Raw genomic sequence first — 23,371 nt, 5'->3', positions numbered from 1 at the left:
AGGCAAAAAAACAGAAGTCCAACTCCAACTCCGCCTTCCCCCCCTCGTGATCTCCCTCTCCCCCATTCCAAAAACCCAAACAATCCCAGCTCCGATTCATCATATTCCTAACGGAGCTTTTGATCTGCTCTTATCTTAGATTTAACCTCTCGTTCCCCACCTTCGGGCTTTGATGCCCGGCGTTGCCGTGCTTTCAGCCCGTGACAGACAGCTCCAGAACCATGCCGAGTACGCCATACCAAAGCTCCACAATCCGCAATCGCATCAGCTAACATTCTATCTCCATGACTAGTCCGTCCTCTCGATGAATGGGTCATCGGCCGCACCCAGTCCCTGCCCCTCTCCGCGTTGAAGGGCGCCGTTGTCGGCATCGATGCGTCCCACTACATCAACCAACACCTCGTGAACCAGTCAACCCGGGAAGCGCTGCTAGGCGCACTAGGCGGATTCCCGTTCGCCTTGAGGACCAACATCGAGAAGGAATTGCAGACTTTCAAGAACCTGGGAGTCGGTACCATCTTCGTCTTCAATGGATTGGATTTCGGCAAGAAAGAGCACCGCACTCAGCCCGCAGCGTCGCGTTCATTCGAACAAGCTTGGGAACTTTACGACCAGCAACAAGCAGACCAGGTGGTTGATGCCTTCAGCAGTGCTGGTATGATATCCCACTATGTTTATTACGAACTCTCCCCAGTCACGGACCCGTCGAGCCCTTATCGTTACTATTTCGCACAGCGAAGCTTCTCATTACCCGCTGACACAACCAAACCCTCAGGAACCCCGCCCCCGGAGACCCTATTCAAGTTCCTGCAACGGATTCTGGCCCAGAACGGAGTGGAATTCATCGTAGCGCCATACAGCGCCGCGGCTCAGGTGAGTGCCTACCCTATGCGCCATGGTTGGATTGTTCAGTGCTAACCAACTTCTCCGAACAGCTCTCCTACCTCGCCCGTGGTAGCAACCCTGTGGTCGACGCTGTTTTTGCCCCCTCAGAAGCCCTCTTGTTTGACCTTGACAAGCTGGTCACCCGTATCGACACCGAGCCCGCGCAATTCTTCTGGATCACGAAGCAAACCTGCCAGGAGGAGCTGGGTCGGCTTTCCAATGAACAATTCTTGGACTTCTGTTTACTACTGGGATCCCCTTTCCTTCGTTCCCTCCCACTTTTCGAGAACCCTGCTTACCCCGGCAAAAGCCCCACCATCCGTGATGCGTTGCCGATGTTCAACGCAGCTGGACGCAGTGCATTGACACTTTGTGCCCAATTTGAAGAGGATCGCCGTATGCAGGAGCTTCAATACGCGGATCTGTATAAGCGAGCGTATATGATTGTGAAGCACCATGTCTACATTGACGTGGAAGGTCGAGTCGGTCCCATGGATCCAGAGAACACCTCGTCAGATATGCATGAGCTTATTGGGCAGCGCCTCCCGGAGGAGCTGTACTTTTATCTTTCTAAAGGTATCATTGGAGCTGACGTACCCAACTTCCTCACAACTGGCGAAGTTCGCATCTCGCTACCGTTGGGTACCGAAGACACCGAGATTTACCGCCAGCTCGTGGGTGAAATTTTGACACCCGTCCGCACTCAGTCAATTTGCCTTCTGGCAAACTCGCTTCATCGATTCTACCAAACTAAAGTCATTCGGATCCGCCCGTGGTTCGATGAGAACTCGGAGCGGTCGATCAACCTTAAGGGTATCCCATCAGTCAAAGACACCATCCATCCCTGGAAGATCCACGGAGAACAATTCCCCGAAAGTATCAAGAAGCTCCAGGCGCCGCGTGGATCCTTTAAGTTTGCCGTCCAGAGCTTAACCGACTCCGACTTTGTGTCCAAGTCATTTGCTAATAAAGAAACACCTGTAAGTTTTGCCCATAGATCTGACGTTGCTTTCGATAACTAACAGATTCCGAAGGTCCTTTCATCGCAAGAGGATATCTTATCTAATGTTACGTGGCGCTTCCTGCAACTACGTGGATACGTCGACGACAAGCACAGGCTCACCCCTTGGGGCCAGTGTTTAGTCCAGGCATTATCAGCTATCGATCCTGCGGACAACCTCGAGGAATCTATATTCATTGCCATTGAGATGATTCGTTTGGGCCTGCTCAACACCAAGAACTGGTTTTCACATGTATCTGGCGGTCCCATGAGAGGGTCCGAAGACGACAAGACCTTCAATATGTTGGTTTCGCGTGTTGCCTGCGTTGCCAAGCTTCAGCACAAGAGCATTGGATATTCTGGACCTCTTAGCCGTCAGCTTCTTTCCTACCGCTCTTTGATTTCCGAGGTGCGCTCTGCACTGAGAAATCTGATTGAGGTGGTACTGGCTGGTCTGCTGCTCAGTGGTGACGCTGATCGGGACCGCAACGACTGGACTGAGATGGCTATCAAGTATGTTCCTTCTAGACTAGCTATACTGTATCTGGATTGTTGTTCTAACCTATTCTCTTAGGCTTCCCTTTATTGATGATAACGACTGTGGACTTGGAATTGCGGTTCGGACCTACCTCGACGACCTACCCCTACAGGCAAATCCGACCTCGCCTGAGGCTCGATCGGATGTGAAGGCGAAGGGCAAGGAATGGTTCCAACACAGCGAGAGCTTTATTGGAAACTTGGATTTGGCATTCAAGCTGTGGGATGCGGTTCGTATCGCCCGATGTTGAATCTTTACCTTGACCAAAAGCTGATTATCAAGATAGGTTTACGCAGGCACACAGAGTACGGGCAAGGAGTTCAAGGAAGCAAAGTTCTGGGAAGACGCAAACAAATGGCTGGCAGAGAGACGATGAGATGGGAAAACTTTGCCAACGACACCAATCAACAACCGCGGGGATTCTGGGTTAACAAGCGCAGCTTGCAATTGAAGTTTATGCCAACAGTTCCAATATTCCCCAAGGAAATGCGATACTGGGGGCAATTATCCAGTGTATTACTAACTACCCAGGTAGCAACAGAGACAAAACAAATCAAGAAAACGAACAAGAAACCCGATATTACCCAAAAGGAGAATAATTAGAAACACAGCATAACGGAAGAACCTATAGTATTATCCATGGATGTCGTATGATAGATGTCAGCCTTGGAAGTAGATGGATCTGCGGAGCTGTGGAGTCACCAAGTGGCCTCTTCGGCTTTGTTTGTCATCGCCTCCCCGAGCTCCAACTCCGTCATCCAATTTCTTTTGTGAACTCATACTTTCCCCGAAAGTATACTCACACATAAATCCATATACACAATGGCACGCTTGAGCTTCTTGCTCCTCGGAGCCCTCTCTACCCTCAGCGGCTTCGCCACTGCAAGCAACTCCGCAGTGAAAGACCTAATCCCCACCAACTTCGACGAAGTCGTCCTGGCCGGCAAGCCCGCGCTGGTCGAATTCTTCGCCCCCTGGTGTGGCCACTGCAAGACCCTCGCCCCAGTTTACGAGGAGCTTGCGCAGACCTTCGCCTTCGCTGAAGACAAGGTCACCATCGCCAAGGTTGACGCCGATGAGAACCGCTCGCTGGGCAAGCGCTTCGGTATCCAGGGCTTCCCTACTGTCAAGTGGTTCGACGGAAAGAGCGACAAGCCCGAGGAGTACAATGGCGGCCGTGATCTCGAGAGCCTGACCGCATTCGTCACCGAGAAGACCGGCATCAAGCCTCGTAGCGCTAGCGCGCAGAAGGTGGTCAGCAACGTTGAGATGCTGAACGATGCTTCTTTCAAGACTGTTGTTGGTGGAGATAAGCATGTGCTGGTTGCTTTCACTGCGCCGTGGTGTGGACGTGAGTTGATTTTCTCCAATTGAACTGCCTCTGGTCTGTTTTGCTAATTGTTCGTCCTTAATTTAGACTGCAAGACCCTCGCTCCTACCTGGGAAACCCTCGCCAACGACTTCGCCCTCGAGTCCAACGTCGTTATCGCTAAGGTTGACGCCGAAGCTGAGAACTCCCGTGCCTTGAGCAAGGAGCAGGGTGTCACCGGATTCCCTACCATTAAGTTCTTCCCCAAGGGCTCCACCGAGGCCGTGCCTTACTCCGGCGCCCGCTCCGAGGAGGCCTTTGTCAAGTTCATCAACGAGAAGGCTGGTACCCACCGTGCCGTCGGTGGTGGTCTTGACAACTTGGCCGGAACCATCGCCGCTCTGGACGAGATTGTTACTGAGAACGTTGCTGCGCAGAAGTTCGACAAGCTCGTGACTGAGGTTAAGAAGGCCGCCAAGGGTCTGCCCGACAAGTACGCTGAGTACTATGTCAAGGCTGCTGATAAGCTGAGCAAGAACGAGGGCTATGCTGTCAAGGAGCTCACTCGTCTCCGCAAGATCCTGGCCAAGGGTGGCTCTGCCCCCGAGAAGTTGGATGATATCCTCTCTCGCAGCAACATCCTCCAGCGCTTTGTTGGCCAGGATAAGCGCGATGAGCTTTAAGCGCTTCTTATTTCTGGATGTTTGTATTGTTCCTCTTGGATTATTGGCTTAAGGCTGTAGTCACTGTGATTCTACACGGAGGACGGGGACTGCTACAAACCATGGATTCAATGGAAATGTATTGAATTGTATACGAAAATATCGGCTTGATGCCTGTATATTGTACGAATTGAGTACCAACTTCGAGGCTTACGCTTTCAAAAATGTCTATGTGATATATGAACTAGATCCACGCCACTGAATAAAGAAATATGGTTCTTCTGTATGAGTATCCTCGTTTGATTGTAGGGTATCTATGAAATCGTAAAAGCATAAGTATCAGAACCAGACACAGGCCAGTTACATGGCCGTTCAATGCAGAAAGCATCATGTATGCCATAAGTAAAGTATGTGTTGGGTTATTGGTACAGGGGTTCAGCAGAGCTGGACAGTCCAAAAATGCAGCGCTCATTGCTCTCCCGCCAAAAACGCCACGTGAAAAAAGAATGCAGAATGCAAAAAGTCGGAGTATGGGTAGAAAGCGTGCGTATTTATTTTGCCTGACTCGGGGCGCCGGCACCAGAAGATGCAGCTAGAGACGCCTCTAGCTCATCAAGCCGCTTGGTCATGTCATCCACTGCGTATAAACATAGGTTAGTATGTCGTCGCAGGTATGTGATAGCGGAGGATAATTGTGGCGACTCACGTTTCCCGAACATCTCCGTAGAAACATTGTCGAATTTGCTCTGGAGTTCATTGAGCAGATCGTCCACGGCTGCGGTAAGCTGGCCTTGGGCATCGGAGTTCTGGGGATATTTAGTTGGTGAGGGCGATAAGTGGGGGTTGAAGATTGTGGAGGGTAAATACCGGTTGGGATAGGAGAGACTCCCCCTCTGGTAGGGGAGACAGCTTGTCTGGAGAAGGGGATTTGGAATCGTCAACCATTGTGAGACTATGCAATCGCTGTACAGACTGTATGGGACATCTAGAGACAGAAAGACAGTTGACAGGGCGGTGGACTCGATAAGGGATCGGGTCATGTGTATTTCCGGGATATTGCTATGTGTGGACTAGCGTGGTCTTATCGGCGGCGCTAGCCTGATCAGGACTGGTGCAATTTCAAAAAAATCCCGTGGATTCTCTGATGCGGGTTTGATAGCAAGTTGCTTTCCTCTTTTTCAATCCCTTTCACATTACACAAAATACAAATTTCTCTTTGTATTTTAACACAAAGCAACAATGGGCAAGCGCAGCAAGTTACTCCAGGCTCTCGATGCCCACAAGGGCCGCGACTTTGACGCCGAGAAGCAGAAGAAATTGATCAAGACCGCGGAAAAAAAGAAGGCGAAGAAGACTACTGCCGCCCCCGAGGACAAGGTTGTGGAGGAGGAGAAGGAGAAGGAGGAAGAGAAGGCCGCCAGCTCTGACGCCGAAGAGGAAGAAGAGGAAGAGGTCGACCAGGACGAGGAGATGGAAGATGAGGAGGAAGAGGAAGAAGACATCCCGCTCTCCGACCTTGAAGAAGACGAGCGTGAAGATGTCGTTCCCCACCAACGTTTGACAATCAACAACTCTGCCGCTATCCTTTCCGCCCTCAAGCGCATTTCCTTCATTGGCCCCAACACCCCATTCTCAGAGCACAACTCCATAGTCTCGAAAGAGCCGATCGAGGTCGAAGACGCCAATGACGATCTGAACCGTGAATTGGCCTTCTACAAGGTCTGCCAGGCTGCTGCTACCCAGGCCCGTGGTCTGCTGAAGAAGGATGGCATTCCCTTCACACGGCCGGGCGATTACTTCGCGGAGATGGTGAAGAACGATGAGCACATGAGCTTGATCAAGAAGAAGCTTTACGAGGAGGCTGCTGGCAAGAAGGCTTCTGCTGAGGCGCGTCGCCAGCGTGATCTTAAGAAGTTCGGAAAGCAAGTCCAGAACTCCAAGTTGCAGCAGAGGCACAAGGAGAAGCGCGATATGTTGGAGAAGATCAACACCCTCAAGAAGAGTATGTTTCCACTTTGTTTTACTTTTGATATCTTTCTATGAGTTTCGCAGTCGCTAACCTGATTTTTCCACACAGAGCGCAAGGCTGACGGCTCTGCCCCTACCGATGACGCCAATGATATGTTCGACATTGCTATTGATGAGGCTACCCAGCCCGAGAAGAAGCGTAGCCGTGGTGATGGCCCCGGTGGCTCGAAGCGCCAGAAGAAGGACGCCAAGTTCGGATTCGGAGGCAAGAAGCGTCATGCTAAGAGCGGTGATGCCGCGTCCAGTGGTGATCTGAGCAACTTCTCCGCTAAGAAGATGAAGGCTGGCGCAAAGCGACCCGGCAAGAGCAAGAGAGTCCAAGCCAAGGGACGCAACTAATCGTTTTAACTTGATGGGTTATGTTGTGACATTGCATTTGTATCGTGCATCATGTAATTATTTTTTCTCGCTTGGGTCTGGATAACCAAAAAATGGCAGTTTTGATTTATTATCTCTATGACTTGCGAATGTGAGACTTTGTAGCTATAGCTGAACTATGAAAGCGACACGAGGTGAGCTCCAAAAATGAATGGTTTCGGGTTGTAGATATTATACGCTAACTACCTAGGTACATACCTAGGTGTTACATATAATGCAAGATATAATACATAGTACATTGAATTGGGTTGATATTACAGATAGCACGTCTATATACAAATGCTATATCATTTTAGCGACACTGTAGTCTATTGAGCTGCTTCAGCTTCAGCCTTGGCAGCTCTCTTCTCCTCCCACTCTGTCAGGAACTTCTCCACCTTCGGTCCCCAGACCTCTTCGCCAGCGTCAAGGTCCTTGTACTCCAGAACCTGATCGGGGGAGAGTTCATAGTCACCTTGACGACTGCGCACTAGCTCGCTCATCAGAGCACAGCTACCAACAGCTTTACCCAGATCATGTGCCAGCGAGCGGACATAGAAGCCCGATGTAACAGTCATCTTGATCTTCACCGCCGGAGGCTGGGGCTTAGGCTCCTCTGCAGGAACAACAGGGACCTCTGTGGTAGCAGGTTCGGGGGCAGTAGGCTCAGGTGCAGCAGCAGCAGCAGCAGGTGCCGCCTCGGTCTCGGACACCTTTTGCTTCTTAGTAGCCTCCGCACTATCATCCTTCACCTCATCCGCCGGGGGTGGCGACTTCCGCTTGGTAGAAGAAGCTTCGGGAACTTGGCTCGTAGCGTCACCCTCGGCCGCTGGCTCAGGTGCGGAAGCTTCCTGATCAAGAAGCTTCTCAGCAACAGCCTTCTCATCACCAGTCATCTCCTCCTCGGGCCATTTGTACTCATGTGTGCCAGGCTCGTACCACTCCATAATCTCCATGTTCAAAACCTCAACAGGCCGGTGCTTAATCTCAATCGGCGGGACCTTGCCCTCGCGCGCATACTCGTACAGCTTCTTTCCATTAACCCGCAAAGCAGAGAAAATGGGCGGCTTCTGCATGATATTACCACGGAACTGTTCGAGCGCCTTCTCGACTGCCTCGCGCGTGATATGTTCGTAGGGCGCGCGACGCACGATTTTTCCAAGGCGGTCGTAGGTATCCGTCTCGGCGCCGAAGGTCACAATGGTCTCGTAGCTCTTGGTGCAGGCCAGGAAATCCTGGAGGGACTTTGTGCCCTTTCCAATTCCGGTGATGAGCACGCCTGTCGCGAGCGGGTCTAGGGTTCCGCCGTGGCCGATCTTCACGTCGAGGCGTTGGTGGCGACGGCGTTTGCGCTGGAATTGGCTCTCACGGTCGCGGCGGGCGCGTTCCTCTTCTAGCCATGGTCTGAATGTGTTGGAGGGGTTGAAGTGTTTTTGCAAAGTGCGGATCACGTCGGCGGAGGTTACGCCTTGCGGCTTGTGGACGGCTGTTGAAGTTAGATCGAGGTCTTTGCTTTAGGAGGAGTCAGGCTCACCGAATACGCCTTCGAGGATCTTCTCGCCAGACATTGTGTTGCGAAAAAGGCGAAAACCTGGAGGGAATGGCATCTGGAGAGATGGGAGTCGAACCAAAATGGAAAAAATGTTATTTTGGTAGAGATCTGGCTCCCGCCTTTACGGCAGTTCTTTAGGACAAGGTGATTGCCCTTTGATTGTGATATGATTGATATATAGGGGTTCAGATCATCAATGGGAATATCTATAGATATTACAGTACTATACACAGGAAAAGACCTCAGTATCATGTATTTTAATGTCCTTCGAAATGCCATTTTTCATATTATTTTTTTTGCCTTAAGAGCAGATGGAGGATAATCGACCTACGACATAAGAGTGAAAGCCAAGATTATAATTAAATTCCCATTTAATAATTAAGGCAATTCAGGACACCATTGTCGCGATGGTCTTCTCTGTACTATGCTAACTACATATGTATAGGATAGTAATTGATACTTCTTACAGCTATGAACTAGTTTGATTCTATACAGTTGGACCTGGAAGGTTGAATCCCATATTACGTAATCCTGAATTCCCGGTAAATCAGGCAGAAGCCTGTAATTAATTGCGGGTAACTCATTGTATCTGTAATTTACTGGTCGATGACTTCGACTGTTGACAACTACAAGATTCCATACCAGGTCACCTTCTTCTTGCTTTCATATCCTCAGTGACTTAACCTCACCTACCTTTTACCACCTCTACATACATTATCCTCAACACCCACCATGCCAATTCCACCATGACGTCCCGCGAAGAAACCGTCCTAGCTCCCACCGATCCCTCTATTACCGATGAGAACGATTGGTGGGAGTTCGGCCTGACCGATGTGAAGGTCCTAAAGCCTGGGAAGATGCTATATGCAAATCTACTGGATGCCACCGAGCAGAACCCAGTGCAAGTTATCGGCTGCTTAGAGCCACTTCGTGAGGATCAGGAACACTTAGGTGTGTATCGATGCAATTACAAGCCCGTTATCAATGCACGTTTATCAAGCAGCTTGCTGACCAGTCACTCGCTCACTAGTACTCAACCCGGACAACCCTCCTAAGCGCATTATTATTGACGAAGTTACACACTATGCCTACGGCCAAACCGAAGATAAGAGCATTGAGCTCTGGGTTGCTGGTAAAGCGGGCTGGTACGACATCATTTCGCCCGCCAAGGGTTTCACACCTACCTACAATCGCATGGTTCAGGCCATCGATATGCTGTATTTCCTAGTCGATAAGCATCAGCAGGGGAAAAGACAGATCAATCCCTCTTTTAGGAGTCTCTGTGAACAAGTGAGTCTTTCGATTGTGGGGTACATGCTATACAAACTGAGTCCTAATATGCATCCACTCTTAGTACACTTACCACACATATGGCTCATGTGAGACTCGAGAACAGTCCGCTGAGGTCTTTGCGACACACGCTACCTTCTTGCTTCGGTGCATGATTCAAGAGGATGCAGATGTGGAATGGAAGAAGACGAACGTCTTCGTCCACCTGCGTCGCCAATTTCATGTAAGCAAAGAAGCACCTTCATTTACAATAGCCTATAGGAATACATGTACTGATAATAAGCCTAGGATGATTATAATAGGCTGATGGAAGAACTTTCGCCCTCTGAGGAAAGCGAAAGCGAACCCCAAGAACCAGAAGTGGCAACTCCTCGACACCAGCCTGTAGCAATCTCAAAATCACAAGCCGATGCCATTTACCAGTTGCTTAAGGACCTCAGAGAAGAAGGTCACTTGGCAAAGCGTCGCCTGCATATTGACCTCCTAGGAGAACGTTTGGCAGAACGATTCTCTTTCAGCAACGAAGATGCCCAGAAAATCATTGCCATCAGGGCAAGCGCCGTGCTGGAAATGATGGACGAAGAAGAATTTAGATGGCCTCGCTATGTCATTCATAGGGAACTCACACATGCATCCACGAAATCCGCTCCTCTGCCAGCCTCACTCCTAACACCCCTGGATTCGCAGGAGGAATCCAGCGACGATGAACGGTACGGCCGGACCCAGAAATCCGTGCTTCGTCCAAAGGTCCACACAGTCTCCAACAAAGTGACCGGCAAGCGAAACCGCAATGCCTCCACAAACCAGCAGACAGTCGAATCCAACGACGAGGAGGACCAAGAGGACGCCGATGAAATCGACGATATCGAGGAAATCGAAACACCCAGCAAAACCCGTGGCCATGAATTAATCCGAGATCCATTCTCGGCCACAAAGCCTCGGACTCGCTCGTTCTTGTCAGCCTCGAACGGCGCCGGCTCCTCTCTTATGAAGAGCCTGTTCAAGGACAATAACAAAAAAGACAAACTCCAGACTCCCCCCGTATCTTCATCGCCATTACACCAAAGTCCTCAGACCCCAGAGCGGGATCCAACCCCAGATACGCCACAGGAAATTGAAGAATCCACCGACGAGACATCTGATACCTGGACCTGTCGCATGCCCGGATGCGAGAAGGTGATTTCGATGACCGACAAAATCGAGCGCAAGAAGCTTGTTGGCGACCATGCCGGAGAGCACGAGTGGGAGATGCAGATGAAGGTCGAATTGATGGAATCTGAGAAACGCATGCATTCTTCCTTCCCCGTCAGCAACCTCATGCAATATGTCGTTGATGCGCATGTGTTGCAAATGCGGGCTGCATTCCCGGAGTTCTATTCTACTAAAGAGAATAGCACGGCTCAAAATGGCGAACATCCCCTAGATGGAGAGACATCTATTCCAGGGGCCGAGGGATTAGAGGAGGAGAATGACGAGGATGAAGAGGATGATGAAGATCAGGAGCTCGAGGACCTTGCGAACGGTTATACCTGATCTGATCATCCTGAAATTAACGATCGTTATGTGCCACGACGTTCATCGGAAATCGAAAACACGGGTGAACAATCAAGACCTCACATTGCTGGACTTTGATGATTACAAAAATCGACAGAGCCAGTGGATGAACACAGCGCTACACTTGGAAAGCCCTCCTCCCAAGTATGTTATCAAATTGCTTCTTATTTGCAGCTTTCAGGAATACTGTCTAACGATTTTCTTTGCGGACAGAGATACCCACAAATTTCAAGCTTTACCCGACGCTGGTTGAAATAAGGCGGTTGGCGTCAGAAGGGACCGAACGGAGAGAATTTTTCCTGCAGAATGAATTTGCTAGACATGCGCAGCCCTAGGGGTTTGTTTGATGGACACTTTGATTTGCTGATTCTTTCGGATTGGGCTTTTTATTTCTTCTACTTGATACCCCCGCCCAAAGTAGGACAGAGCTTGAAATAGCACAAATGAGACAAGTTTGGATGTCTTTATAAGTGTATACGAAGGCAGTAAAAAGGCATACTCTGTGCAAGAGACTTTTCTATGTATAGCCGTCGATATATATTCTCTCCTTTTTGTTTCATCGTCTGGTTAGGGAAGAATATGGTAGTATCTTGCGTCTACTTGTCTCCTCCGAAACCGATCGCACTACCCCGAAATCCAATGTATTACTAGCAGTCAGCACAAGTCTTGAACATGTGTCAAATACACATTCCAACTTTAGTATGCACCGAGATAGCAAGCAGAAAACATATTAGAATAAAAGGTTCTAGAAGTAAGCCAAGAGAAGAAGAAGAGGAAGAGAACACAGTGTATTGAATAGAACACCAACATTCTATGCAAAGACATAGAATGTGTATGCAAGAGCAAAAAGCCAATTAAGAAAAGTGATCAAAAAGGAGGGGCAAAAAAAAAAAATACTGTCTGTCTGTACATGGCGAAGAACAGTAGATTTGTATTGAGAGAAGTGGGAAAAAAAGAAAAGAGAAAGAGAAACTCTTTTGACTCGGAGGGGTATACCAAGAACACGCCACATATATCACAACACATGCACACCGGATTGAGAGATAAGAGAGAGAGAGTAAAGATATAGAGATACAGAGAGGATTGTAAGAAGAGAGATAAGAAATAGATGTCGGAGGTTTAGCAAGATGCGTGTGTGTAGTTGGGAAAGGAAAAGGAAAAAAAAAGGGTGGGCGACGAAGGCCCGAAGAGAATGAAAGTATGGAAGACAGGATTATCGGCGTGAGGAGTCCTGTCCTTTGACCAATTGGGAGGATTATTGCTGGTGGGCACTGTGAGCCTCGATGAGAGCTGTATAGATGATTAGTTATTTATTTCTTGGAATTTGGAAGAAAATGCGATCGCTTACTCTGAAGAGCGGAAGCTTGTCCCTGTCTGGATTCACAAGCACACTGAAGCGTATTTCCATCTAGGAAGTCGAGCAAGATGGTGTTGGGCAATTCCTGCATGTCTTCATCAGGAAGACAAGGAGTGCGGAACTCAGTGAGATGGTAACGTTTAGTCATGTTACGAGTGGTGGCATCGTTGGTGCCGGGCGTGAGAACAACGTATCCCTGTTCATCGATGCGCATGACCCGACGCTTCCACAGAAGAGTTTCTGGGAACTGGACGTTTACTTCGCCAATGTCAATGGGTTCTGAAGTACGCGAGCTAGTAGACCCTGGAGCCTTAATAGACCCATTTGTGGAGGCGGGAACATGCTCCTCTTCCTTGACTGGCGAACTGAGGGCTCCGATAATGCTGCGGCGAGAGTTGGATGTGATCGATGACATACGGCGCATGAGTCGCGAGGTGCGAGACATCTTCTTATCCTCGGATGTGGAAGAGGCGGATTGGACGCTGTCATCAGTCCTAGAGCGCGAGGGGAGAGAGGGGCGACTTCCGGGACGGCTGTCCGGACGGCTGCCGGGGCGAGACGTCGTTTGGCGACTAGATGTAGTAGATGAAATTGACGGGCTTCGGTCCTGGGGAAGGCTGGCAGGCTCGATGGGCGAGACCTGAGGGAGTGGCGCCTCTGCTGTCTCATGCTCCACAGTCAAAGGACTAGCCTGAAGCTTGACAACATCGGACTCCGAGGGCTCAAGTCCGGAAGACCCGGGAGAGATATCTGCATCGCGCACGATACGGGCTTTCACAGAAACAGAGCTAGTTGGGCGCGTAACGTCCACAGACACCTGACGGCTGTGTCGACTCAGGCTCGGCGCACGCGTAAAGTGGTCAGGGACGTGAGCAGAATGCATTGTGCTTGGTGGAGTGCTTTCTTGGTTCCCACTGGGCAACGAGATGGATGCGCGTTTGCGAAGGTTCTCGAAAGACGAGGAGGCTGATGGCCCACCTACCGCCGGACTCGCACCCAAGGGAGTGCCTTCGCGGCTCGAGAACTTTTCAAGAGCCTTGATACGACTAGAAATTCCAGAGGAGACGTTGATCTTCTTGGCCATGAGTACCGGCGTAGACGGGCCATTTTCAGAGTGAGAGCTAGAAATGGACCGCCCCACTGCGAGAGCTTGCATACCCGACGATGAACCCATTGAGAATGGGCTAGAGACCGCGCGTGAATTCCTCCAGGCGTGATCGACACCGTTGGGAGATTTCACAGATACTGGTCTGGCCTCCTGAACAGTAGCCGAGGTTAATTCCTCCATGAATGAATCGTCGGAAAGGAGGTTGTCGTCGTCCGAGAACTCTAGAGTGGGCACTTGAATAGGCTCCAGGTGGACCCTGCGCCTCTGATCCAGGGTAAGAGGCTCGGCTTTCTCGGAAATTGGGTGATCAGGGGTTGGCTCATCCGCCTCGATTGAGACAAAAACGGGGGCGGTTGGGGTTTCCGTGCCAGTGCTTTCTGGAGGGGTAATGGAGGGGGGAGAGGAAGGAGGAACCGCCTCGAGGACCTCTGATGAGATAACCACCTCAGAAGGCTCGTCAGTTGGCACATCTGCAACTGGCGAAATTTCGAGAGGGGTTTCGGGGACGTCCCCTGAATCAGGTCGTTGGGCACCCGAAGGCTCATTTTGGAGGGGAACACCAAGATTAAAGGTAGGTGGGGCGAGACCAGGGATTGCGGAGACCTCGTGCTCAGTGCGTGTTTCATCCTCAGGGGGTGTCTGCAGCGTTTCTGCCTTAACAGTATCTAAAGGTGTGGCAGCGCAATCTGCTGTGATAGGACTGTCGGCACCTACGCCCATATGCAAGGACCCATCATCGGCGTTAGCAGGAGGTAGATCAGCGATCGGTCCTGATTCAGCCTCAAGAGGCTCCGAGGGCTGCTCTAGTTCAGGCGTCATAGCAGACTCAACAGTTTGTTCGGCGGCTGGTTCGAGGACAGCCTCGGAATTCGAGTCAACGGTCTTAGGGGCAATATCAGAAAGGGGCTCAGCAAATGCCTCGACAGGCTCGGGAGCGGATTCAACAATGGCCTCGGAGACGGGTTCGCGGGAAAGTTCAAGACTGTAATCATCAACAGGCTCGAATGCGGGCGCGAGGACAGCCTCGGGCGTTGGGCTAACAGACCCAGGAGCAGGTTCGGGAATGCGCTCAGCAACTGCCTCGACAGGCCCAGGAGCGGATTCAACAATGGTCTCAGGAACAGACGCGGAGACAATTTCAAGAGTGGAGTCATGAACAGGCTCGAAGGCGGTTTCAAGAATAGATTCGGGAACAAGCTCAGGGGCGACCTCAAGAGGTACGGGTGACGTGGCCGAATGAAGCTCCTGTTGATCTTGTTGAATTGTCTCCGGCTCCGACAGCAGCATTTCAGAATCAGGATAGTGAATCTGAATGAGATTTTCTTTATCGTCATCCAGATCCTTGGCAATATCCTTCACTGGTTTGAGCTCTCCTTGCTCCGAGATTTGCTTCTTCTTCGTTTCCTCCGCACGCTTGGCCATATTTTTTTTCCTTTGTTGCAAAGCCTTCATCAAACGTTCTTTCTCAGGGGTCAATCCCGAGGAGGTCGACAACGCACCAAGAGATTTTGCGCCAGGGGAAAGTTGAGGTCTCGAAATAGGAATGGAGGGGGGTGGAACCAGCAAAGGTGGGACTGGCGGGACACGACTGGTGGGCTTAGTTGCGAAAGTGCTCCCCTGAGATCGAGGGCGGGGTGCATCACCATTTTGCTTCCGCACAGAAGAAGTGCGCATATTTGTCGGCAGGGAGGCCACGGGGCGCTGGTCTACATTTCGAGAACTGCCTGCTGTGCGGGGTCTTCCACTGCTATCCACGGACGGTCGGGGTCCCAACTTAACCTTGGGGGTGTATCCCGCGGCCCGTTCCAAATCTCGGAGTGAGGGCCGGCTGGATTGGGTGGACAACCGGGCCTCTTCCGAGGGACGAGGGAATTCATCCAAGATCGTTCGGTACCTGGAACTGGAGCGAGAGCGATCTGATTTTATGGATTTGGGGGACATTGTTGCTGATTGTGGTTCGATGGGACTTCCTCGGGAGATTGTGGCTCTGGAGCTCGCCCGGGATGGAGGTGGCATGAGATCGACTGATGCCTTTTCGCTTTCTGGTGATATCGGGGGTAGTTCTGGTTCCACGGGGACCGGGGGTTCAATGGGCGACGGCACGAGGGTAGCTTCCGACTTAACGCTCCTTGGTCTGTGTCGGGCCTCCGACTGGGGAGGTGGGATTGGTTTCGGTGCTTCATCTTTTGTGCCATTTTCCTCGGCATCTTCCGTGATTTCCATCAGCCGACGGCGGCGAAGAGAGCTCGAAGAAGAGGTAATTGAGGTCGAAGCGGTATGGAGGAGACAAGCGGAGGACAAGGCGCTTTCGGTGAGATCGGAGGCTTTGGATAGAGGCAGTACGGTGTCGTTTGGGGTGAACTTGTCGGTGACGGACTGGAATTGGACATTGCTTCGGGCTGGAACAGATTAGACCAATTTCTATGGGGAAAAACCCCTCCGGGGTTGGATGGGCATACCTAGTATGAGCCGGGATAACCCCTCCGGCATGTAGCGGATGATCACTTTTCTGCGCCGGTATTGAAGGAAGCCATAGAGCGGCGAGCATTCCTCGTAGCCCTCAATGGCATTCCGGATCTCGGGCACCCCGCCGGTGCCTCGTTCGTGAAGGGCAACCTCATCTCTTGCGATGTAGTGTAGTAGAAACCTTAAACATAGGGGTGTCAGTGACGGGAGTTCATGTAAGTGTCGCAAGTTGAAACACCGGGGAAAGGGGGTACTCACCACCCGCCCGCGTCGGCCAAGGCACTTTGGTAGGCTTCAAGGACGGGGGCAGTATCGAGCCCATTCAAAGACATGGCGTGGACCGCATGGATGCCAGAAGAGGCGCAATGCCGAAGGTAATGGATGTGAAGAAGAGAGAATAGGAGGGAAATGTGGCCCCAGAAAGCGGGTAAAGACACTAAAAGTTGACTTGGGATCGGATCTTAAAGATCGCGATGTGCCCAATCAAGGCCGCAGTGCCAGATTTGGCTTGTTTCATGAAAACAAAGTTGGTTTAGGCGAACTCTTCTCAGGGGGGGGGAACATGTTCACATTTGGCTCCACCTTTTGATTATCCCAATTTAAAATATCCGAGTCTTCATTTAGACCAAAGTACATATCCATGGATGTACTCCGTAGCTAGAGGTCGTACATAATGTACATTTTGTCATGGAATGCATGAACTTGTTGACATCGTACATATGTATCCAAGAGGAAATAAGTCAATGTTGGATGTTGTTAAACTAGATATGAAATAACTACATGATAAATATATAGTTATAGTTAACTAATAATAGTATAACTAGTTAGTATAATATATACAAAGTAATAGTACAATATATAATAGAACTTAGAAAACCATAGAATACAATTCCCGCTGTTCTCCGCCTCGGCGTCCTCCGAAAGCGGAACTGAGATATCGATCTACTTTATACAAAGTACTTAATTGCAATACATGCCCTTTACAAAGTATATTCAATAAACTACAATAAACTACACTATGGCAGACCTTCCCCCACTATCGACGATCCCTTCCCTACCCCAAGAGACCCAGCTTCGGGTGCTCGATACCCTCTTCGAATCCTCCCCAGAGCTCCACCGACTGATGATCCCTGTGCTGGCCAACCAGACCTTCTCTTCATATACCAGTCTCATCGATGCTGTAGGGGGTCGCATGTCTGCACTCTCAGCCCCGAATTCTCCTACTGATCGGGACGTGCTCTTTGGTATTCTGGGATCGCATCCGCGTCTTGGCCGAGCCCCAGCCAACCCAGAACATCTCAGCGAGCTGAGTAAGAAGGAACAGGCCCAATTGAATGAAGGTGCAGAGGAACAGGCGGAGAAATTACGAGCACTGAATGCAGAATACGAGGAGAAGTTTCCAGGGTTGCGGTTTGTGTAGGTCCACGTCTCTTGCGCCGTTGTGTATACACATATTGACCTGAGATATTATAGCACATTTGTCAATGGGCGCAGTCGCGACGTGATTATGGTCGAAATGCGCCAGCGCATTGACCGGGCCGATGCGGAGAAAGAGATTGAAGAGACCATTCAGGTAATGTTCTCTTATCGTCGAGTGGTTTGCTATATATTATATATACTGACTTTGTGTACTTTCGATAGGGGATGTGTGATATTGCAAAGGACCGAGCGAGAAAGCTTCAATCACACATTTAACGTAATTTTATACCATTTTATACATTTATACGTTCATACTTATACTAGTATTAATATCCTTATAGTCCTTATAGTCCTTACAGTCTTATATAGTTCTCATAAAATAAGCACTCGAAGGGTCCAAAGTCTCCACCCCCATCGCCCCCATTTGATGTCATCTATTCATCTATCCGGTCTTTGCCGCTTTACTTCGCTTTTTCTTTCTTTTCTTTCTGATTCAAGTCTTTTGTCAATAGTGTACATTTACATTTTGTATATTACCTCCCCTTCATTCCACCCCCCATGCGACTGACTACATGGCGGAGGGAAATAATCTCCAACTACGAGTCGCGACGACCCCCGCGATAACCGATTTGACCCCCCTCGGAACCTCGACATTGCCCGGTAAGTTCAATATTGGACTTCGGGTTTTCTGGATTTTGAGTCTGGAATATTACAATAAGAATTTCCAAGCTTGAAATTCGAAATTCGAAATTGATCTGGCCTGGAAAACTCCAATGCGCCACTGCCACTGCCCACTGGCTCTCGGCGGTCCCCTTTGTCACGCACCAAAAAAAAGAACAAAAGAAAAACTTGTTAATGGAAGATGCTGACGGAACCCTCAGGCTCGGCAACATCGGATGTCCCCTCAGGCTCGACCCATAGTCTCCAAGATGCCCGAAATCCCAGACGCTCGGTCATTGGTAGCTCTCTACGAGATTCGACCTCGCATACTCCTCTCGAGAAGACCGAGTCAAGCGCCATAGATCCGTTATCGCAGGTAAGCCCCCAGAAGGAGACCTGCACCGAATGGGCCGACACTCCTCTCGGTCCGATCATGTGCTTGTTTGCCTTGTCCGACCCGCATCTGAGATGCAGATGCGGAGATGCAGGAGCCAAGCTGACAGGAGGGCCGTGCTCTGTCGCTATTGTAGCACATTATCCAACGCACCAATACCCAAAAATCAATTCCCCTGAAGTTACTGGGAAGAGCATCATACGAAGCAGAAGCCGTGGGCTCCGAGTACGGCCAACCAGAGCCAAGCCCAACACGGGGAGATGCATTGCCTACAAAACCTCCCAAAGAGAAGAAGTGAGTTTTTAGACCTTGTCAGCCTGCATTAGGAACTACAGTCACGCAGACAGTTTGTGTGTCGCCGACACTTGTATGCCGGAAGTTTCTTTGCGCCCCCCCGCATGTTCCCTTTGAGAGGAATTATCCCCAGGACTCTCGCAACAATATACATTATATCATCAGCGACTGACCCGTGGTTTGCTCTTCTTCAACTATAGAAAAGGTGTCTCCTTTCTCAGCCGATTCATTGGAAACAAAAAAAAAGAACACTTGTCGGAGGCGGAAGATGAGACCTCGGAATCCGAAGCACACCGCATGTCCGTTGACACTTCGCATCCAGTTGGATTTATACCTCGACACCTTGCTCCGTCCAAATACTTAAAGGTGCGAGCCCATTACAAAAAGGATAAGACGTTCAACCGCGTGTTTCTGGCCCAGGAACTGGAGGGCAGCGGCCCACCGCCCAAACCCGCAGATAGACGGATATCTACGTCCTCGGCATTGCAGAATGGCGATCACACCGGGAAGGCCGTCTGGGCACTCATGTTTTCCAAAGATGGTAAATATCTCGCCGCCGCTGGCCAGGACCGGAAGGTCCGAGTATGGACTGTTATCGCTACACCGGAGGAGCGGGAGGATGCCAATGGGGACGAAGAGGCAACGCCCGTAGACGCACAAGATAATTCCGGATTGAGGGCGCCTGTGTTCCATCCGGAGCCCATTCAGGTTTACGAGGGACACACGGGAAGTATATTAGACCTGAGCTGGAGCAAAGTATGCATGCCCAGAACATTTAGCACGGTGGGAAATGGCTATGCTGACGTATGACCCAGAACAACTTCCTTCTTTCCTCGTCAATGGACAAAACAGTGCGACTATGGCATATCTCTCGATCGGAATGTCTTTGCTGTTTCAAGCACAGTGATTTTGTGACTTCGATCCAATTCCACCCGCGTGACGACCGCTTTTTCCTTGCTGGATCGCTCGATACTAAATTGCGACTCTGGAGTATCCCGGATAAGAGCGTGGCTTTTGTGACTGCTGTGCCCGATATGATTACTGCAGTGGCGTTCACTCCAGATGGTCGATACTCCATTGCCGGATGTTTGAATGGTATGCTTAGCATTTATGACACCGAGGGCCTGAAAGTATCAGCCCAGATTCATGTCCGATCGGCGCGTGGGCGCAACGCCAAGGGTAGCAAAATCACTGGAATCGATACGATGGTGACTCCCAAGGACGATGCTAAGGATGGTACCGAGGGTGATATCAAGTTACTGGTTACTAGCAACGACTCCCGCATCAGGCTGTACGACTTCAATGATCGATCGTTGGAGGCTAAATTCCGCGGTAACGAGAACACCTGCAGCCAAATTAGAGCTACATTCACCAATGATGGCAAGTACATCATATGCGGAAGTGAGGATCGCCGGGCATACGTGTGGCCAATTGGGTCTGTGCAACGAGATTCCGAAAAGCAGGCGGTGGAGGTATTCGAGACACAGTCTGCTATGGTAACAGCTGCAATCATGGCACCGACTCAAACCAAGAAGGTCCTGGCGCTATCAGAAGACCCAATCTACGACATCTGCAACCCACCTCCGGTAGCCCTGATGGGTCCGGAATCAACAGACACTTCAAGGAAAACAAGCCCAGGCAAAGAAAATGGAAACCCCCATAAGCGCTCTGCATCAACACCCCGCCTATCCATCGTCAGCAAAATGGCCCACGAATCACCCTCGTACCTGGCTCGATCCAGGCATCCAGGCGGAGAGATAATCGTGATCGCCGACTACTCCGGGAAGATCAAAGTCCTTCGACAAGACTGCGCGTATCAAAAAAGACGCTACGAGAACTGGGACGCCAACTCCACCATCTCACGCCGGATCCTCAAACGCTCCAACTCCGCACGCCGCAGCATCGCCTCCTCCGGAAAGGATTCCTCCCACAAAACCCCCTCCGAGCGCATCGTCTCATGGCGCAACTCCGTCGTCCGCCACGGCCGCTCCAGCACAGAAGGCACGCGCGCCGGCTTCAGAACCCGCACCCCATCCCCGCAGCACCGCCCAGCGATTTCCAGACTAGCCTCGTCCCGCCCCTCAAGTCTCGGTCCGAACGAATCACTATCCGTCTTCACTACATCACCACCGCCATCACCACCACGCCGACCCCGCTTCGATAGCAACCGCACAAGCGAAGACATGAGCCGGGCAAATGGAAACAATAACGGTCGTGTAAACGCCTCGAACTCCAAAGCCCAAGCTCCCCGAAAAGTCGCCTCGTCCGCAGCAGACCTTCTAGCCGCCAATAACTCACAAGAAAACCCGCTCTGGCTACAGGGTGATCACAGCTACGCGTACTGGAACAAGATCACGCATGATGCGATGGCTATCCAGTCCCGGAATTCGAATGACTTGCTCAGTCCGGATAGGATCCCGTCACGCGAGCGCAAGTTGAGTACTTCAGTCGGTAGTGTGCTGAGCAGTGACTATACGTCTTCGATTGGTGATGCAGAGGAAGATGTGCTTAAGTGTGATAACTGTCGTGGGACGAGTTTCCGCAGTGTTAAGGGAAGGGATGGGAAGCATAAGCTTATTTGTTCGGAGTGTCATCGGCCTGTTTCCTGAGTCCTTTGTTCATTTACGGCTGTCTGTGGATGCATATATGATCTACGATCTACGATCTATGATTTCCGGGATGTACGATAGTTTTTGGCGTTTTGTTTTAGCATTTCGGATACATATTGGAGGAGGGGTAGGATGGGTAGGATGGATATGTTGGATGTTTACTTATGTAGTTATGATGTTGATATGTTTGTTTAATGTGTACATTTCGGGGGCCTTGATAGCAGGCCATGTATTAGTATCAGACACTGAGAGAGACGAGACCAGGTACATTGTATAGTAGTCCAAGATTCGAAATTTGGAATATTCTTTCCTAACCATGCTTTCCCATTCTCCCGCGCCGCATTTCCAACCTAGACTTCGAACTAAGCCCTAAGAAAAGTACTATAGACACAGCGATCCCCACTATCTAGGACATCTTGGTCTCCTCAACAACCATAACCTTCATCCTCTCCTGATCCCAAAACCCCGCCTCATCAGCCTCAATCATCGCCTTAGCCTCCGGCGTATTCAACGCAAGACAGAACCTGCCAAAGGCCGCCTCATCCTCAAACGACATGGTCACAACGGCATCGTAGGTCTCATTGACGCTTCCCGCTAGCAACATCGGGGTAGATTCCGCGTCGTGCTTTAGATACGACCGTGTGTGTGAGAGCGGTGCTGCATCGCCGCAGATTTCCGCTACCATGCGCATGTGCTGCTCGTAGCGGGCTTTGAATTCCTCGTGGGTGATGGTGGATTTGCGTGAGGCGAAGACTATTATGCGGTATACCATGGTGTTGGATGTGGGTATGGTATTTGCGAGTGTTGATTGTGGGGGATTGCGAGGAGTGGTTATGATGTTAGTTGGAAGTATGGTCAAATAAGGCATCTCCCACCGGAAACGGAAGTGGTTATATACATAACAACGCCCTGTGTGGAAAATCCGGGAACATTCTTGTGGTCTCTAACTGTTACTTGGATCTTCTAGAGTGTTCTTGATTATTTCGAGCGACTTCTTGCATCTTCTAGGAGGTTCCTGGATAGGCTGCCATGTAAGCCCTAACTATATGGATGCATCTAGGGGGCCGTGTGCATCAGCTTCCATAACCGGTAATAATGAACGTAGATAACCAACCTATCGACTTCATGTATAACTACTGATATTTGTTTGATTTGTGTTTGTAGTACTGCTTTTATGAATTACCTGAGCGAGTACACCGATTTAGGCGATCTCGTGAAAGAAGCCAAAATATGTGATTTAGTCCTCTCACTAAAGATACAGTTCAAATTATATACCTATATTATTAAACATTCCCTCCTTTATTTCTAGTTTTACGTGGTACAAGAATAGTCGGCCGCTTATGTGGTCTGGTCATGTCTTTCTAGATGTCTTTCTAGACGTCTTCTTGGGTATATACGAAAGCAGTAAAAAAAAGCAATTTTCTATGTATAACATTTGATATTCAAATCACACCTTGGAATACTTTCAACACAGTAAATTTAGTAGAGAAAGATCGTGAATTATATATCTCAAGACTAGCATTCGGGCGTCACTCCCGCTATTATCTTGGATATACTCGTTTCGCACATCGCGCACCACTCGAACCCGCTAGGAAAATGAGTCATCTGGACACTGCCCCGGCCAATGCTAATTTCCAGTTGATATTTGATAATCTGAATCGCTGAATCTATCATTCTCTGTAGGTTTATCCAGAAGAGACCGATCACGCGACTCTCGTTTGTTTGTCACCAGAGCAGAAAGACCTACTGGTACTCGACAGTGCCAGTTAGAAAGGCGCATGAAAGGGATAGTCAACTTGTAATCATGGGGTAGCTCGCTAGAATAGTTGATAGTCTTCGGCGATTTTCCTTCCAATAGGCTTACACGCACTGTAGGAGTAACCGGTGCA

The 23,371-nt window shown here is 50.1% G+C and overlaps 10 protein-coding genes across 10 annotated transcripts; 6 read left to right on the top strand and 4 right to left on the bottom strand.

The window, feature by feature from the left end:
- Positions 1–221: 221 nt before the first annotated feature.
- Positions 222–2,799, top strand: N7455_004708 (MKT1 family protein; the record flags this gene model as incomplete). Its single annotated transcript, XM_065604866.1, has 7 exons — positions 222–228; positions 293–655; positions 776–873; positions 936–1,865; positions 1,920–2,398; positions 2,460–2,652; positions 2,710–2,799. 7 exons carry the CDS (start codon positions 222–224, stop codon positions 2,797–2,799), a joined length of 2,160 nt encoding a protein of 719 aa, XP_065461766.1.
- A 375-nt stretch (positions 2,800–3,174) lies between these two features.
- Positions 3,175–4,648, top strand: N7455_004707 (protein disulfide isomerase family protein). Its single transcript, XM_040956161.2, has 2 exons — positions 3,175–3,774; positions 3,841–4,648. Exons 1-2 carry the CDS (start codon positions 3,246–3,248, stop codon positions 4,413–4,415), a joined length of 1,104 nt encoding a protein of 367 aa, XP_040813280.2. The 5' UTR covers positions 3,175–3,245; the 3' UTR covers positions 4,416–4,648.
- Positions 4,649–4,945: 297 nt separating this feature from the next.
- N7455_004706 (heat shock factor-binding 1 family protein) lies at positions 4,946–5,339 on the bottom strand (the record flags this gene model as incomplete). The annotated part of the gene is made up of 3 exons (XM_040956325.2): positions 4,946–5,031; positions 5,101–5,200; positions 5,262–5,339. The coding sequence occupies 3 exons, from the start codon at positions 5,337–5,339 to the stop codon at positions 4,946–4,948; spliced, it is 264 nt and encodes an 87-aa protein (XP_040813335.1).
- A 228-nt stretch (positions 5,340–5,567) lies between these two features.
- N7455_004705 (EBP2 family rRNA-processing protein) lies at positions 5,568–6,870 on the top strand. The gene is made up of 2 exons (XM_040956281.2): positions 5,568–6,396; positions 6,472–6,870. The coding sequence occupies exons 1-2, from the start codon at positions 5,634–5,636 to the stop codon at positions 6,759–6,761; spliced, it is 1,053 nt and encodes a 350-aa protein (XP_040813349.1). The 5' UTR covers positions 5,568–5,633; the 3' UTR covers positions 6,762–6,870.
- Positions 6,871–7,108: 238 nt separating this feature from the next.
- On the bottom strand, positions 7,109–8,515 carry N7455_004704 (pseudouridine synthase PUS4; the record flags this gene model as incomplete). The annotated part of the gene is made up of 2 exons (XM_040956211.2): positions 8,314–8,515; positions 7,109–8,265 (listed from the first exon to the last, which is right to left on the bottom strand). The coding sequence occupies exons 1-2, from the start codon at positions 8,384–8,386 to the stop codon at positions 7,109–7,111; spliced, it is 1,230 nt and encodes a 409-aa protein (XP_040813355.2). The 5' UTR covers positions 8,387–8,515.
- A 562-nt stretch (positions 8,516–9,077) lies between these two features.
- N7455_004703 (uncharacterized protein) lies at positions 9,078–11,154 on the top strand (the record flags this gene model as incomplete). Its single annotated transcript, XM_040956207.2, has 4 exons — positions 9,078–9,282; positions 9,362–9,621; positions 9,686–9,844; positions 9,910–11,154. The coding sequence occupies 4 exons, from the start codon at positions 9,078–9,080 to the stop codon at positions 11,152–11,154; spliced, it is 1,869 nt and encodes a 622-aa protein (XP_040813318.2).
- Positions 11,155–12,430: 1,276 nt separating this feature from the next.
- Positions 12,431–16,438, bottom strand: N7455_004702 (uncharacterized protein; the record flags this gene model as incomplete). Its single annotated transcript, XM_040956175.2, has 4 exons — positions 12,431–12,465; positions 12,524–16,039; positions 16,100–16,287; positions 16,365–16,438. 4 exons carry the CDS (start codon positions 16,436–16,438, stop codon positions 12,431–12,433), a joined length of 3,813 nt encoding a protein of 1,270 aa, XP_040813353.2.
- A 686-nt stretch (positions 16,439–17,124) lies between these two features.
- On the top strand, positions 17,125–17,801 carry N7455_004701 (2-oxo-4-hydroxy-4-carboxy-5-ureidoimidazoline decarboxylase; the record flags this gene model as incomplete). The annotated part of the gene is made up of 3 exons (XM_040956294.2): positions 17,125–17,522; positions 17,580–17,679; positions 17,748–17,801. 3 exons carry the CDS (start codon positions 17,125–17,127, stop codon positions 17,799–17,801), a joined length of 552 nt encoding a protein of 183 aa, XP_040813356.2.
- Positions 17,802–18,097: 296 nt separating this feature from the next.
- On the top strand, positions 18,098–21,482 carry N7455_004700 (WD40 repeat domain-containing protein; the record flags this gene model as incomplete). The annotated part of the gene is made up of 5 exons (XM_040956238.2): positions 18,098–18,185; positions 18,407–18,561; positions 18,716–18,873; positions 19,074–19,629; positions 19,689–21,482. 5 exons carry the CDS (start codon positions 18,098–18,100, stop codon positions 21,480–21,482), a joined length of 2,751 nt encoding a protein of 916 aa, XP_040813338.2.
- Positions 21,483–21,888: 406 nt separating this feature from the next.
- Positions 21,889–22,254, bottom strand: N7455_004699 (EthD domain-containing protein; the record flags this gene model as incomplete). Its single annotated transcript, XM_040956265.2, has 1 exon — positions 21,889–22,254. The coding sequence occupies one exon, from the start codon at positions 22,252–22,254 to the stop codon at positions 21,889–21,891; it is 366 nt and encodes a 121-aa protein (XP_040813262.2).
- Positions 22,255–23,371: the final 1,117 nt, after the last annotated feature.

The sequence above is a fragment of the Penicillium solitum genome, assembly GCF_028829755.1.
Source record: "Penicillium solitum strain IBT 25940 chromosome Unknown utg000003l_segment0_segment0, whole genome shotgun sequence".
In the NCBI taxonomy this organism is placed as follows: Eukaryota; Fungi; Ascomycota; class Eurotiomycetes; order Eurotiales; family Aspergillaceae; genus Penicillium; species Penicillium solitum.
This window is presented reverse-complemented; position numbering and strand designations above follow the sequence as displayed.

Bases quoted from the DNA above. Each gene is read 5' to 3' on its own strand.
- N7455_004707 (XM_040956161.2), top strand. From the start codon at position 3,246: ATGGCACGCTTGAGCTTCTTGCTCCTCGGAGCCCTCTCTACCCTCAGC. The intron at 3,775-3,840 runs GTGAGTTGATTT...TCCTTAATTTAG, and splicing joins CACTGCGCCGTGGTGTGGAC to ACTGCAAGACCCTCGCTCCT.
- N7455_004705 (XM_040956281.2), top strand. From the start codon at position 5,634: ATGGGCAAGCGCAGCAAGTTACTCCAGGCTCTCGATGCCCACAAGGGC. The intron at 6,397-6,471 runs GTATGTTTCCAC...TTTTCCACACAG, and splicing joins GATCAACACCCTCAAGAAGA to AGCGCAAGGCTGACGGCTCT.